The sequence below is a fragment of the Dasypus novemcinctus genome, chromosome 24 (assembly GCF_030445035.2).
Source record: "Dasypus novemcinctus isolate mDasNov1 chromosome 24, mDasNov1.1.hap2, whole genome shotgun sequence".
Taxonomy (NCBI): domain Eukaryota; kingdom Metazoa; phylum Chordata; class Mammalia; order Cingulata; family Dasypodidae; genus Dasypus; species Dasypus novemcinctus.
In genome coordinates, this window is record NC_080696.1 from 50,692,533 (window position 1) to 50,707,867 (window position 15,335).

General features: G+C 49.7%; 1 protein-coding gene across 7 annotated transcripts in view; it reads left to right on the forward strand.

Annotated features, from left to right (window-relative positions):
• EYA2 (EYA transcriptional coactivator and phosphatase 2) overlaps positions 1 to 15,335 on the forward strand; it is a 297,037-nt gene that overhangs the window by 44,868 nt on the left and 236,834 nt on the right. For 3 of the 7 annotated variants that reach the window (XM_058287181.1, XM_023592112.2, XM_023592113.2), the window contains exon 1: positions 1,865 to 1,995. The exons of the other annotated variants lie outside the window; for them this stretch is intronic. In XM_058287181.1, the coding sequence (XP_058143164.1) occupies positions 1,880 to 1,995 (116 nt within the window). In that variant the 5' untranslated portion in view covers positions 1,865 to 1,879. Of the gene's footprint in view, positions 1 to 1,864; positions 1,996 to 15,335 lie in introns of those variants that run through there. 7 annotated transcript variants of the gene reach the window in all.

Consider the following 15,335-nt stretch of genomic DNA (forward strand, 5'->3'; position numbering starts at 1 on the left):
CTGCCAGAGCTCTTGCGAATGGTTCACTGCACGGCTGTGTGTGGTGCTGTGAGCTCTTTGGTAAACGCTAGGCAGAGGCACTTTAGCAGCGTGGTTAAGAGAACAGGCTCTCTGAATCTCAGCAGAGTTGCAGCACCTACTGTCCAGTTCAGCGGACTTACCCAGGACAACCGACAGGGGGGAGATGATGGACAAAAACATACCAAGGAGCTGAGAGTGCCTGCAACTGCGGTGCAAGCAAGAGAGTCCCATCTGTCAGATGAATGGGATCGAAGCCCCCCTCAATTAAAGGTGGAGTGGGCATCGCCATCCCAGAGTCCTCAGGATTGGGAAATGAACAGTCAACTGAAATAAACTCACTAGTATTTTACCGAAGACTACTTGTGATTCTAGCAATGGAAGAAATACCATTGTGGAGGCAGTGACCCACGGATGTTCTGGCATTAGGGTGAGGGAAAAACAGGTGTAATGGGGGGGCATTTTTGGGACTTGGGAATCATCTGAATGACATTACAACAAAGGATACAGTCCATGATATATCTGGCCAGAACCGAAAGAGTTGAATGGGAGAGTGTAAACCACAATTGAAACTATAACCCGTGCTTAGTGGCAGTGCTCCAGAATGTGTTTATCATTTGCAATGAATGTGTGTATCATTTGCAATGATGAAAGATGTTGCTCATGTGAGAAAATGTGGGAGGTGTAGGGAGCAGAGCATATGGGAATCCCATATATATTCTGTGTAACATTTATGTAATTGGGGTATCTTTTAAAAAATAAAAAAAGTGGAAAAAAATCCAAAGAAAACAGGCTCTGTCGCATCCCAGCTATGTGACCTCAGGCAAGTTACTTCCCCTCTCTGTGTCTGAGTTTCCTCATCTGTAGCATGGAGATACTCACAGCCCTGCCTCGAAGGTTCATCCTGAGGAGGAGATGAAATATCTTACAAGCGCTCTGCTCTTAGCACGTGTGAGCCCGGGATAGACGGTGGCTCTTGATGTTACAGAAGTGCTTGGCGCGTAATAAGCGGTCATGAAGTGAGTGTTGCCAGTTTCTTCTCTGTGTTCTTTCTGTCAGCGTTGCTCTTCCCCGGGGATGGGGTGGTGGGCCATCTGAAGAAAGGTACCATTTTATAGCAGAAAGCAGAAAGACACAAGGTGGGGAATGGGGCAAGAGGCCTGCAGACTCTGAGTGCAAGTCTTGATGAACTCGAGGACTTTGGGGTCGGGTTCATCAGACTCCAAATGCAGGAGCCGGAGGGCCTCAGCGGGTGGCCGTGCTGGACTTACCTCCCTTAAGCCTGAGAGGAATTGCACCCCCAGCCTCTGCAGTGAGACTCGCTGAGCTCGCGTCCCCTCTTTGACACACCCGGTTTGTCCCGGGGCAAGCCATGCGACCTCTCCAAGCCGGGTCCCTTAACTGTGAAATGAGGACACCAACAATTCCTGCCTCCTGCAAGGATTCCCTCATTAAGCTATGCAGAGTGGTGGTTCCGGTGGGGGGCGGGGGAGGACTTTTTCCCAAGGGGACGTTTAGCAAGGTCTGGAAACATTTTGGATTTGTCTCTACCGGGGGAGGGAATCAGAACTGGCATCTAGTGGGCAGAGGCCAGGAGTGCTGTTAAACATCTCACAGTGTCCAGGACTGCAAGGCATTACCCAGCCCAAAGTGTCAGCCGTGTCAGTAGAAACCCTGGCGTAGAGTTCTGGCTTAGCACAGTGCACATAAACATAAGCACTCATGTTTGTTGAATGACTAAATGAACTTGCTTTCTCCAAGGGTCAGCTTTTCCATCCGTGGGATGCAGATAATGTATTTACTTCACAGACTTGTCATGAGATTCAATGAGAGAAATGACACCAAGTGCCTGGCCCGAGTCATGGCCCTCCTGGGGCCCAGAAACTGTTGTTGGCTGCAGAATGGACGTTGCAGGGGAATGGGGTTCAGACGGGGAGACCCGGATCTGGCATTTGGACCAGAAGGCTCAACGAGGAGGTACCTTGTTCAGCATGTTTTCCTTACAATTCAAACTGTTTTCTCCCTGAGGGATTTCAAGCATGACATACATCCAAACAAAAAAGGAAGGAAGCAAAGTGCACAGAAGGACACTAGAATCAACTTGGCTGCCAGTGTCCCCTGTCCTTGCTGATTTCCAGAGCTGTAAGAATTGTGAGAGAAATTTAATCCCCGTGTTGTTGCCTCATTTGTGGATAATTCATTGAGGCTGTTCTGTGAGAGAAGCTCTCCTTTGCTTGATGTCTTCCCTGAACTATTTTTATGTTTTCCTGCTTTCTCTTTTACTGTCTGCCCCCACCCTGGCTCCCCCTTTATTTCTCATTAAAAAGAGGCCTTTTCTCTCCAGTGCGGGAAGTCGGCCTCTGCCAAAATCCTGCAGGGTGGATGCTGAAAGCTCCCGGGGTCAGCTGGGAGTCTCCAAGCGCTGGTCTCGGAGTGAACTCTCCATTTGACGGAAAGCCTCCTCCCTCGCCGTCCTCCGGCCTGGCTCTGGGTGGCCGCAGGAAAGGCTGAGCCCCAGAGAGGCGAGCACGGGGCCCGGGTCCTTCAGGGGTGGAGGTGGGGGCGCGGGGTCCACTTGGCCAAGCAGGAACAGTCCCGTCTCAGCCGTCATGTGCAGAGGCTGCTGTGTGTGACATGAGATACCCCCTCCAGCTCTGAGGATGGGTGGGGATGGGGGACAAGGGGCTGCAAGGGCCCTTCCAGTGGTGGGCACCACTAACCCTGTGGCAGCCTTGAAAGGGCTGTCCTGGCTCCGGGGCAGCTGTGGCCAGACCTCCTCATCTGGGCAGGGGAGAGAGCGAGCGTGCCCGGGGCAGAGTGATGCCCCCGGGAGTCGGTGAAGAGGAGGATGGGGGCGTGTGCACCGCACGGGGAGTGCCATTCTCAGGCACTTTCTGAACCACAGCGGCTCCATGGCGTTGTTGGGAAAATCCAATGAGTTCCTTGCTCTAAAGCTCCCCGCAGGGTCTGGCACAGAGTAAATGCTCAGAAAATGTCAGTTAATATTTAAATCTTACCAAATCTAGCCCTAGCAGGTAGAAAAGGAGAGGAGCATAAAGGCTGACGATGCCACATTCGCCATCTCCTTGCAATTCATTTGGTTCATTTGATCAGTGGAGGGAGGGGTTCCTTCATTATCTGGGCTGCCTTAGCCCCACTGGGCCTCAGTTTCCCCTCCATATAAAACGAAGGTGATTATAGTACCTGCACCTCGGTGGTTTAATGGGTTAAATGAGATCTTCTATATAAAGTGCTTAGAATAGTGCCTGGCCTTTAGGAAGTGCTCTGTAAGTCTCCCCTGTTGAGTCAGGTGATGGGACACGGTGACAGCCTGATTTTTATAACTCTCACGCTCCTTGTTTTTAACCAATTCCGTGATATCTTGGCGTGCTCGGCACTCTCTCCTGCGCCTCAGTGTTTCTGTCCTGTAAAAGGGGAATCTCTGGCTGCCCTCTGCTGAGTGTGCGCAGATGCACGGCGTGAAGTTGCAAAGCCCTCGCAGGCTGCAGAAGAGCTGGCTGCTCCGAGCGCTGTGATGACCCACATTCTCAAGTGCTCTTTGGAGACTTGGGAAGCTCAGGCTTGTTTAGACTTTTCATAGTTCGACTCCAGTCATCGTTATGGCATCTGATGATTTTGGACAGGATCTGCCTTTCACCTCTGCGGCCCGCTGGGCCCTTCTGGGCGTGTTGCAGGAAGAGAATGTCTCACTGCTCCTATCTGCTTACTCAGCTTTCGTAGCAAGCTCTTGACTTGAGGAGTTTGGGTTTGGCTTTGGCTTTCCAGACCTTCTGTGGTGTCTTGCTGCAGAGTGGGGAGGCGGTGGGATGGTCCCACCAAGCTTGGTCTGCTGACAGTGGACCTTGCCATGTCCTGAGCTGTGGCACACACTGAGCTGGCTCGCCTCGGTCTGGCTTTGGGGTCAGTCCTGTGACCTCGTGTCCCTGGGACAAGGGCAGACGTGGCATTCAGGTAAATCTGGCACCAAAGGCCATGAGCGCTCCTTGAAAGTCTCAAGGAGGAGGGCCGCCTTCAGGATCTTCTCCCGTTTCCCCCTGCGAGTTCGCGTCTTAGTGGCCAAGGTTGTCCTCGCCTCTGGGCCTGTCCATTGGGTTCCTGGGGGACAGCCAAACCCCCTGCCAGACACTGGCCTTAACCGATGGGGGCTGCCCCCTCCCTGCTTCTCCATCGCTGGTGGATGGATGCTGACCCCCCTCCCTGCTTCTCCATCACTGGTGGGGGCTTCCCCCCTCCCCGCTTTTCCATCGCTGGTGGGGGCTTCCCCCCCTCCCCTGCTTCTCCATCACTGGTGGGAGCTGCCCCCTCGCTGCTTCTCCATTGCTGGTGGGGGCTTCCCCCCACTCCCCGCTTCTCCATCGCTGGAGGGCTGCTGCCTCCCCGCTTCTCCATCGCTGGTGGGGGCTGCTTCCCCCTCCCCGCTTCTCCATTGCTGGTGGGGGCTACACCCCTCCCTGCTTCTCCATCGCTGGTGGGGGCTGCCCTCCCCTGCTTCTCCATCATTGGTGGGGGCTGCCTCCCCTCCCCACTTCTCCACCGCTGGAGGGCTGCTGCCTCCCCACTTCTCCATCGCTGGTGGGGATGCCCCCTCCCTGCTTCTCCATTGCTGGTGGGGGCTGCCCCCCTCCCCTGCTTTTAAGCTTGAAACTCTGGGAGGTCTTGCCCATAGAGAGGGGTGCATGGCTTTGTGTTTTATTACTATTTATTGTTCTTGTTATTTTAACATTTATGGAGCACGTCTTAGCTGTGAACTCATTTCTTGAGCGTCACTGCGGTCAAAATCTCTCCAGGGTGCAGGGCTAGGGGTTGCTTTGATTCATTTTTGGCTTTTGCCCTATTTACTTTATTAAAAATATTATTCCGCTTAGGGCCACCTTTATTCCAAGGGCCTTTCTGGGTATGTCCCTGGGTCCATCCTAAACACCATTGTTTGAACTTCAGCCTGGGCATAAAGTCAGGCCACAGAGGTCAGGTCAGACAGGGGTCAGTAATGTTTTCAGTAACGTGTGAGCTAGTAAGCATTTTCGGCTTTGTGGGCCAAATTGTCTCTGTTGCAACGACTCAGTTCTGCTGCTGTAGCATGAAAGCAGCCATAGATAACACATAAACGGAGTAAAACTTTATTAATGTAAACGGGCAGCAGTCCAGACTTGGCCCATGGGGTGTAGTTGACCGATACCTAATGTAGGTGATGGACGCTTTCTTCTTCAAAGAGGGGCTCATCTCTGATTCTCCCATTGAGCCAAGGTGAGTCCTTCTTCAGGCAGTTTCAGCCTCTTTCTACTTCTCTGATCCTCTAGAGCCGGGTTGGCGGGCTATCTGGCCCACAGGCCAAATCTGGTCAGCTTCCAATTTTTGTAAATCAAGTTTATTGGAACACAGCCATGCCCGTTTATTTTTCTATTGTCTGTGGCTGCTTGTATGCTATGATGGAAGCATTGAGTAATTTTGACATAGACCTCTTGGCCTGCAAAGCCGAAAAACATACATGACCTAGCTCCCTTTATGGAAAAAACCTGAAGTTAACATTTCATTTTATTCTAAGCAAGGTAGAAGCTGCTCTCCTTTAACCCATGTTTAGAATTCAGTGTGATGAACTATAGGTGTGTCCATTCCTTTTCCGTTCATTCATTCAACAAGTTTTTGTTCAATACCTCTTGTATGCAGCTCTGTGCTCATAGTAGGTGGTTTTCTTGTTCCCCTGCTGAACAAAACAGGGGAGGAAAGAGAACCCACAAGAATGGGGGGCAGATGGGAAACGGATGTGGCTCAATCAGTTGGGCTCCCGTCTATCATATAGGAGGCCCAAGGTTCAATGCCCAGGGCCTCCTGGTGAGGGTGAGCTGGCCCACGTGATGACCTGGCCCACACAGAGTGCTGGCCCACGTGAGAAAGGGGCCCCTCGTGGAAGAGCCGCCCTGCGTGGGAATGCCACCCAGGGTGGGAGAGCCGCCCCACGCAGGAGTGCCGGCCAACGCAGAGAGCTGGCGCAGTAAGAAGATTTAACAAGAGACACAGAGGAGAGAAAATAACAAGACATAGCTCAACAGGGAGCTGAGGTGGCACAAGAGAGTAATCGCCTCTCTCCCACTCTCGAAGATCCCAGGATCAGTTCCTGGAGCCGCCTAATGAGAATACAAGCAGACACAGAAGAACACACAGCGAATGGACACAGAGTGCAAACAATGGGGGGAACAGGGGTGGGGGTGGAGGAGAAATAAATAAAATGAATCTTAAAAAAAAAAAAAAAGAATGGGGGCAGGGACCAGGGACCAGCATTTCTCTTGAGCCCCTGCTCCACTCACTGTTAGGCATGGGACCATGCCAGAGGTTGTGCACACAGAAAAAGTGACACATCAGTCCCCTGCCCCAGGATGGCCCCACCCCAAGCCTCCATCTGGAGGTCAGCTTCTGGAGGGCAGTGAGTCCAGCCCCACGGATTCCCCGGGGTGGGCGGCATCCACACTCCCCCAACAAGAAGTTCATGCCAGGTCAGCTCTTCTGCCTTTGAAGAAGACTTTTATGTCAGAGCTTGCATTCTCGGTTATTTTAAGATGCAAAGCCTAAGTCCTTTCTCTGTGGGAGTGAAGGTAAATGAAGGTAGAGGAGGAGTCGTTTCACTTGTAGTTGCTTGGAAAATGGGACTTCATCAACATTTCTCTTTCACTCTATTTCAGATTTGCACAATTCATAGCATTCAATTTTTAAGGCTAGTCCAAATTTTCAAATGAAATCCGTTTTCAAATGTCAGTTTTTGAATTTTTTTGAATTACGTTTGAATTACAGTTTCAAAATGTAATCCTTCAAAATGGAATTGAGTTTTGAAATGTAAAAGACCCAATGTTTTGAAGTCTTGGAAATTGGTTATTGAAAATCTTTTTTTACAGCATTGTTTCTAGTATTAAACACGGATGAACCTTGAAGGTACCATGTTGAGTGAAATACGCCAGACACAAAAGGACAAATTTATGATCTCACTGGTATGAAGTAATTAGACTAAGCAAATTCATGGAGTCAAAATCTAGACTCTAGGTTACCAGAGGTTAGGGTGGGGTTAGGGAATAGGGAGTTAAGGCTTAAAATGTACAAAAGTCCTATCTGGAACCAAGGAAAGGTTTTGGTAATGGATGGTGATGATGGTGGCACAACATTGGGAAGCAGTTAACAGTACTGAAATAAATATCTGAATGTTGTATATCTGTTACTAGAATAAAATTTAAAAAAAAAATTCCGTGGACTTGCACTACACAAACAGGGAACCCTAAGATAAACCATGAACAAGAGTGAATAGTACAGTTATAAAAATGTGCATTCGTCACTTGCAGCAAATGTACCACACCAATGCAAAGTGTTAGCGATAGGGTAGTATATCGGAATTCTGTATTTTGTGCATGATTGTTCCATAAAACCACGGCTTCTCTAATTTAAAAAAGTGGAGGGAAAAAATCAACTGAGTTCAGAATTTTAAAGCTAGATTGGACCTCAGGCGCAATTCCAATCACTTCGTTAAAAAAAATAAATTGGAACAAAAAAAAAGGGAGTGAGTTGAGTAATCATAGTAGGTAATGTTTCTATTAATATAACGCTTCGTTTGGGCCACTGTTTATGCTTTCCATTTACTAACTCATTTAATCTTCATAACAATCCTTGCGAGAGGGTGCACTGTGAACCCCACTTTACACGTGGGGACACTGAGGTTGGAGGGATTGGTCGTTCCCTAGGTTAACCCCACTGAGTGGGGGGGGGCCCCAGAGCTGTATCCTTACCCATCAGAACTACGTCACCTCAGTTCATATGTCAGTCCTCAGGAATGTGATGCTGCTGTAGGATAATGTTTGTAAAAAATTGGGAAACGGACTTTGGCCCAGCGGTTAGGGCGTCCGTCTACCATATGGGAGGTCCGCGGTTCAAACCCCGGGCCTCCTTGACCCGTGTGGAGCTGGCCATGCGCAGCGCTGATGCGCGCAAGGAGTGCCGTGCCACGCAAGGGTGTCCCCCGCGTGGGGGAGCCCCACGCGCAAGGAGTGCGCCCGTGAGGAAAGCCGCCCAGCGTGAAAAGAAAGTGCAGCCTGCCCAGGAATGGCGCCGCCCACACTTCCTGTGCCGCTGACGACAACAGAAGCGGACAAAGAAAAGCAAACAAAGAAACAAGACGCAACAAATAGACACCAAGAACAGACAACCAGGGGAGGGGGGGAAATTAAATAAATAAATAAATCTTTAAAAAAAAAAATTGGGGGAAACGGTTAGGCTTTCTTGTTAAATGGAGAGAACAGCAGCAAAAGAAGATTCAGTAGGAGCCCCCTCGACAGTTGTTTTTTAATGTGCTTAAGAACGACTAGGAAGCAAGACTTGGCTCAATGGATAGAGCATCCGCCTACCACACGGGAGGTCCCGGGTTCAAACCCAGGGCCTCCTGACCCGTGTGGTGAACTGGCCCACGTGCAGTGCTGATGCGTGCAAGGAGTGCGTGCCTTGTGGGGGTATCCCCCGCCTAGGAGAGCCCCACGCGCAAGGAGTGTGCCCCTCAAGGAGAGCCAACCATGTGAAAAAAGCGCAGCCTGCCCAGGAGCTGGCGCCGCACACATGGAGAGCTGACGCAGCAAGATGATGCAACAAAAAGAAACAGATTCCCAGTGCCTCTGACAAGAATGCAAATGGACACAGAAGAACACACAGCAAATGGACACAGAGAGCAGACAACTGGTGGGAGGGGGAGGGGAGAGAAATAAATAAAAACAAATCTTTAAAAAGAAAACAACGACTGGGGTGGAGAGTGAGGGTGATATCCCGCAACAGCAGGCCTGGTGCAGGGCTTCCGAGCCCCAGCCCTGTGGACGTGGCGGAGCACGTCTTTGCTGTGAGGCTGTCCAGCACGTCGGAGGAGGTTTCCCAGCATCCCCGGCCTCTGCCTCTAGGAACAGTAGCAGCCCATCCCCAACTGTGACAGACGGAAAGGTCTCCAGACAATGCCCAGTGTCCCCTGCCTTAGATGCTACGACCATGGGTGGGCTTTTTCCTTCCTTTGCCTTTTTATAGTCCCCACATCTCTCTTAATGAGCATGGGTTGCATGTATAAGTTGAAACAAAGACGTTTGCATTAGGAAAGATCGTGCCACTCTCCAGTTCAGACCTTCCAGAGGATTCTCAATGTATTTAGATTTCCCTAGGTCCACCAGACCCTTGTGATCGGGCCCCTAGGTACTTCCCGGGCGTGCTCTCCTTCCCTTCTTGCCCTCCTAACCACATTCCAACCGTGCTGTCCCGCAGATGCTCCTGTTCCTGCTGGTTCCTGCCTCAGGGCCTTTGCACGTGCTACCCTGCATGGCTCTTCTTATTCCCTGCAACATCACTTGCTCACTCCAAACATCTGCTCAAGTGTCACCTCCATCAAGGCCTTCCCTAGTCACCCTGTCTAGAATATGTACGTGTCCCCCTCTTTATTGTTTGTCTCACTCACTGCAGTGCTCCAGGAGGGCTGGAACTTTGTTTTGTTTCCTGCTCTGTCCCCGAAACCTAGAACAATGCTTGGCACATAGCAAAAATGCAATAAATTTTTGCGGAAGGAGAGTGGGAGGAAGGAAGGACAGCAGTTAAGAAAAATAAAATCAGCGGATTCAAGAAGAATAACATCAGTACAATCAGGAGCTTATGGTAACGGAGCAATCCCTCAACCCACACAGCTGTGTTTCTCTCTAAATTCATTTTTTCTTGTGGTTTATGGACAAAAAATTTGCATGCGAACTGGCTCCTGGAAGGCAGCTTTCTTTGAGGGCACATGCTAATATGGTTTTTATGCTGCCTCTCTCCAGAAATACCCCGCTGATGAGTGACCTGTGTTAAAACAACGGCATCAGCGTGAGCAGATGCTCCTGCCTCGGAGCTAGTGGTGACCGGAGAAACCCTTGTCTGTTATTCCTCAAATGCCAGGGAACGCCCAAAGCCACCTCCTCCTCGTGGGCTCAGTTTCCGGCTTGATGGAAGCCGTGTGTTCGCGTCAAGCCTGAACTGGACACCTTGGGGACCTGAGCTCGGGTGTGGCTCGGCTCTTCCCGGCCCGTGCCCTGCCGAGGGGAGGCTGCTGGTGGTCTGCTGGCCAAGCAGTTTTGGCAGAGGACTCATTCTGGTGTTTTAGTTTGATTGTTTGCCTTGATTTGCGGGTGGGGAAGGAGAAATTACAGTACCTTCGGTTAGTCTAAAGGTCAGAATGGAATGTCGGTCCGTCCCGCAGGCATGTTTTCCAACCTCGGTTGATTTCCTGGTGCTTACTGGGTGAAAAGAGGGAGGTGGATTTTTCCTTTTCTTGTCTCTTCTTTTCATGCTTTCACTGAGTTATTCGTCTTCTTGACCACTTGTTCATGCAGTCATCAAACATTCAGTGAGGGGAGCAGATGTGGCACAAGCAGTTGAGCGCCTTCTTCCCACATGGGAGGTCCTGGATTCAGTTCCTGGTGCCTCCTAAACACACAAAAACCAAACAGCAAGCAAACAAATGGAAAAACCAACTCAGGGGAGCTGATGTGGCTCAGTGGTTGAATATCAGCTTCCCATACATGAGGTCACAGGTTCAATCTCTGGCCCCCGTACCTCAAAATAAAACAAAAGTTCAGTGAGCATCCATGATGTCGCAGCCAGTCCTGTGGCATCTAGCATTTTAGGGAGTCGAAAGAGGAGTTATAACAACTGCCCTTAGCAAAATCCACCTTTTCACCCTGAGGGGTTTGAGTTTCTTGTGATTTTTTTTTCCTGTGTTGGTTTAATTTTTAAAGACCAAAGTAATTAACATGCTCACCATGAAACAATTCAAATAAAATTTTATACAAAATAAAAATGGGTTGTTCTTAGTTTCCCTCTTCCAATATGACTGCTAATAACCACTGTTTTTTTGTTTATGTTTAAAGATTTCTTTTTTATTTATTTCTCTCCCCATTCCCCCCCCCCCCCCCCCCCCGGTGTCTTGCTCTCTGTCTCCATTCTTCTTTGTCCACTTGGATTCTTGTCGGTGGCACTGGGAATCTGTCTCTTTTTGTTGCATCATCTTGCTGCGTCAGTTCTCCGTGTGTGTGGCGCCACTCCTGGGCAGGCTGCGCTTTTTTCACGTGGGACAGCTCTCCTTCCAGGGCGGACTCCTTGCACGTGGGGCTCCCCTACGCAGGGGACACCCCTGTGTGGCATGGCACTCCTTGTGCGCATCAGCCCGGGACGTGGGCCAGCTCACCACATGGGTCAGGAGGCGCTGGGTTTGAGCCCTGGACCTTCCATGTGATAGGCAGGCTCTATCAGTTGAGCCAAATCCGTTTCCCCGTTGGGTTGTGTTTTTTTTTTTTAAGATTTCTTTCTTCCTCTCTCTGTTTCTCTGTCTCTGTCTCTCTCTTTCTCTCTCTCTCTTTCCTTCTCTTCTTTCTTTTCTTTCTTTTCTTTCCCCTTCCCCCCCACACCCCCGTCCCGGTTGTCTGTTCTCTGTGTCTGTTTGCTGCGTCGTCTTCTTTGTCCGCTTCTGTTGTTGTCAGCGGCACGGGAATCTGTGTCTCTTTTTGTTGCATCATCTTGTTGATGTCAGCTCTCTGTGTGTGCAGCGCCATTCCTGGGCAGGCTGCACTTTCTTTCGCGCTGGGCGGCTCTCCTTACGGGGCGCACTCCTTGCGAATGGGGCTCCCCTACATGAGGGACACCCCTGCGTGGCAGGGCACTCCTTGCGCGCATCAGCACTGCACATGGGCCAGCTGCACACGGGTCAAGGAGGCCCAGGGTTTGAACCGCGGACCTCCCATGTGGCAGACAGACGCCCTAACCACTGGGCCAAGTCCGACTCCCCCATTGGGTTTTGTTATATGCACAGACTGTCCTACAAACTTTCGTCATTTTCTTTTTTCAAAACTGGGATCATACTTCATACACAGTAACTTCTTCTTTTCCCCTCTTATATTATGGCATCTTTCCATGTCAGTATGTCTAGATCTAATCCGCCTTGCTACTGATAGCAGTTCATACTGTGGGTATATCATAATATCATAAGCTTTATTTTTCCTTTGTTGATTCCTTGGTACACGAATTGGCAAACATTTTCTGTAAAGGGCCAGCTGCTAAATATTTGGCTTTGTGAGCCATACAGTCTCTATTACAAGCCCTCAACTCTGCCATCTTAGGCTGAAAGCAGCCATAGACAATATGTAAACAAAGGGGCTTGACTGTGTTCCAATAAAACTTTATTTATAAAAATAGGTAATAAGGCAGATTTGGCCTTTGAGTCATAAGTTTACCAACTCCTGACCTTGTATGACCTCTACATTTTCTCATGTGTTCCAAAAGAGTTGTATTTAGGTTTGATTTTATTTGGTTTTGGTTTGGTTTTTATTTTAGTGAAAGAGAATCACTGGTTTTGTTTATTTGTTTTTTTTTTTCCCCCAATAATATACTACACAGGCTTTTCTACAGCTTATTTCACTGATATTCAGGGAAATGCCTTTAAGACAACTGATATAACCCTTACTTACTGTTTTTTGATGGCTGCACAAAATTCCGCTGTATGGATAAATATATATTGACTGACGTAATTCCAGCCGCTGTGACAAATAAACCCTTTTAGATGTTCAGTGCACCATGAACATCATGGCTTAATATAATCACAGTTGATTTCTTGCTTACATAAAGACCAATAGCCTTATTCCCAGTAGACAGGTGGCCTCCGTGTGATCAACCAGGGGCCCAGGCTCCACCCTCCTCTCGGGCCTCAGAGGCGAGTCCATTCAGCAGGCAGATGAGGAAACAGAGCGAAGGAGCGAGCGAGGGGTCTTTAGGGCCGGGCCTGGGCCCGGCGTACGTCCCCGCAGCTCATGGTCCTTTGGCCAGAGCTCGGTCGTTGGCCACTCCTGACTGCAAGGGAAGCTGGGAAATTGTCGCCTAGGTCTGTGCTCAGGAGGAATAAAACTGGATTTTGGTTGAAGACAAGAAGAAACAGACACAGAAGATCACACAGTGAATGGGCACAGCAGAAACAGCGGTGGGGGAGGGGGGAGAAAAAACAAAAAGCAAAACTGGATTTTGGTGAGCACATAAGTATCTCTGCTCAAGAATTAGATTACTTAGTAACACAGTCGCAGCGGTGCCTGGTACAGAGGAAGCACTCAGTAAATGCTACCACTGTTATCTTCGTAAACATGTATTTTTGTGCTAGTCTTTGATACAGCAATGCCCGTAGGGCCTCTTGCCCCTGTGTGAAACATGTCCAGATAGCCATATTCTCCTAGTTCTAGGAAACCCAAAGGCACTGCTCTGTTTCTGACGTTTCCCACTGTGACGGCTCACGCGTCTCGTTATTGCCACTGGCTGTGCCTGTGACAGCCTCCACCCCAGCGGTCTTCTTTCCTACCTTTAATCACCTGTGAACTGGCAGGCGAATTGTCCAAACCTGTTTGGATTTCCCTTGGTATAAAAATTCATCAATACCAAGTGAGGGCAGCTGGGCTCTCTTATGAGTAAAATCCCTAAGCTCACCCTGCATCTTGCCCCAAGCCCCAAGCGCTGCTTTCCCCGACCAGAATCCCCCCTCTTGGGTGTCACCTCTGCATCCACTCGTGGAGCGCACTAGTAACCTTGAAACCGCACTGGTTTCTTCCCAACCCGGCATCTCCTGCATCCCAACTAAGCCATCCAGTTGATACTGAGCTCTAGCTCCACCCCAGCTCCTTATCTTCATCACCACACCCTTAGTTGCAGTATTAACTTTTTTTTTCCCCCGCCTACACAAGAGCTTTGGTCTCTGAGCCTGGTCTACCTGCCTGTACCTCACCTCCTTCCACACCACAGGCCATTCTACTGCCAGAATAAATTTTTCCAAAATTGTTCCTCGGCTGAACACTCTCCACTGGCTCTCCTGCCACTGTAAGAAAAAAAAAATGCAGGTGCCCAGCCAAGCACTGAAAATGCCCTCCACCCAGCTGTCCAGTCTCGTTCCTAGCTGACTGCTAACCAACCTGGAGAAGAGGAGGCAGGGACACGAAACCCACCTGGGTGCAATAAAATGTCATGATTTTTGATGAATCTCAACCCATGTTTTCTATAGTTATGAGAACACCGTGAGCATCTTATATAGTGTTTCACTTGAGGTTGACGTGAGGATGGTAGCATTAGAGAAATAAAATAGTCCCATGATGGACCCTCACTTAATCCTCATCATCCAACACATTGTAGGTTTTCAGGATATGATTTTTGAGCGGCTGAGTAAATATGTGAGCACAGACCTGACCGAGCCAAAAAGACCTTCCTAATTGCATTCATTTCTGTCATCGTGTACACTAAAATCCTTCCTCTTTGCTCAGGGTTTCAGTATCTTGGCACTACTAATATTTGAGGCCAGATAATTCTTTGGGGGTGGGTGGAGGGCACTCCTATGCATTTAGGGTGTTTAACAGCACGCCTGGCCTCTGCCCACTAGATGCCAGGAGCATCCAACCTCAAGTCGTGACAACCAAAAGTGTCTCCTAGTGCTAGTCCTGGAAATTTTGTGTCCCTTTCTTCTTCTGCGGAGCCTAAACTGAATCAGCATCCTTTCTCCTCCTTTAGGCTGTGACTTCCCGAGGGCAAGAGCTGTGCTGTGTTTGTCTCTATTTCCCCAGCACCCAGCACGGGGCCTGGTCCAGAGCAGGTGCGGAAGTCATCCAGTCACTGAAAAAGGAATTTACTGCACAACTGAGCAGCTCCTACATGGTGGGCGCTGTTAGGCCCAGGGGACATGGCAGCAAGCGAGAGCAGCAAGGCCCAGCCCCTCAAAAGCGGAGGTCCTCGTTGCTGAAGGGCCATGAAACTAGCAAATAGATAAAATGACTCTAGGTTGTCGTACATGCTCTGGCTGGAGGAAATCAAGCAAGGCGGTATGCTAGGCTCGGGAATTCTCCATCCACACTGGGAAATGGGGAAAAAAAAATTCTAATGTTCAAGCCCTACCTCCATAGAGGTCTGATTCAATTGGTCTGAAGTGGGGCCCACACGTTGGTATTTTTGTTTCTCTCCCCTTCCCCCCCGACCCCCCCAGTTGTCTGCTCTCTGTATCCATTCGCTGTGTGTTCTTCTGTGTCCTCTTGCATTCTTGTCAGCAGCACCAGAAATCTGTGTCTCTTGTTGCTTCATCTTGCCGCGTCAGCTTTCCGTGTGTGCGGCATCATTCCTGGGCAGGCTGCGCTTTTCTCACGCGAGGCACCTCTCCTTGAGGGGCACACTCCTTGCACGTGGGGCTCCCCTACACAGGGGACACCCCTGCGTGGCACAGTACTCCTTGTGCACATCAGCACTGTGCGTGGGCC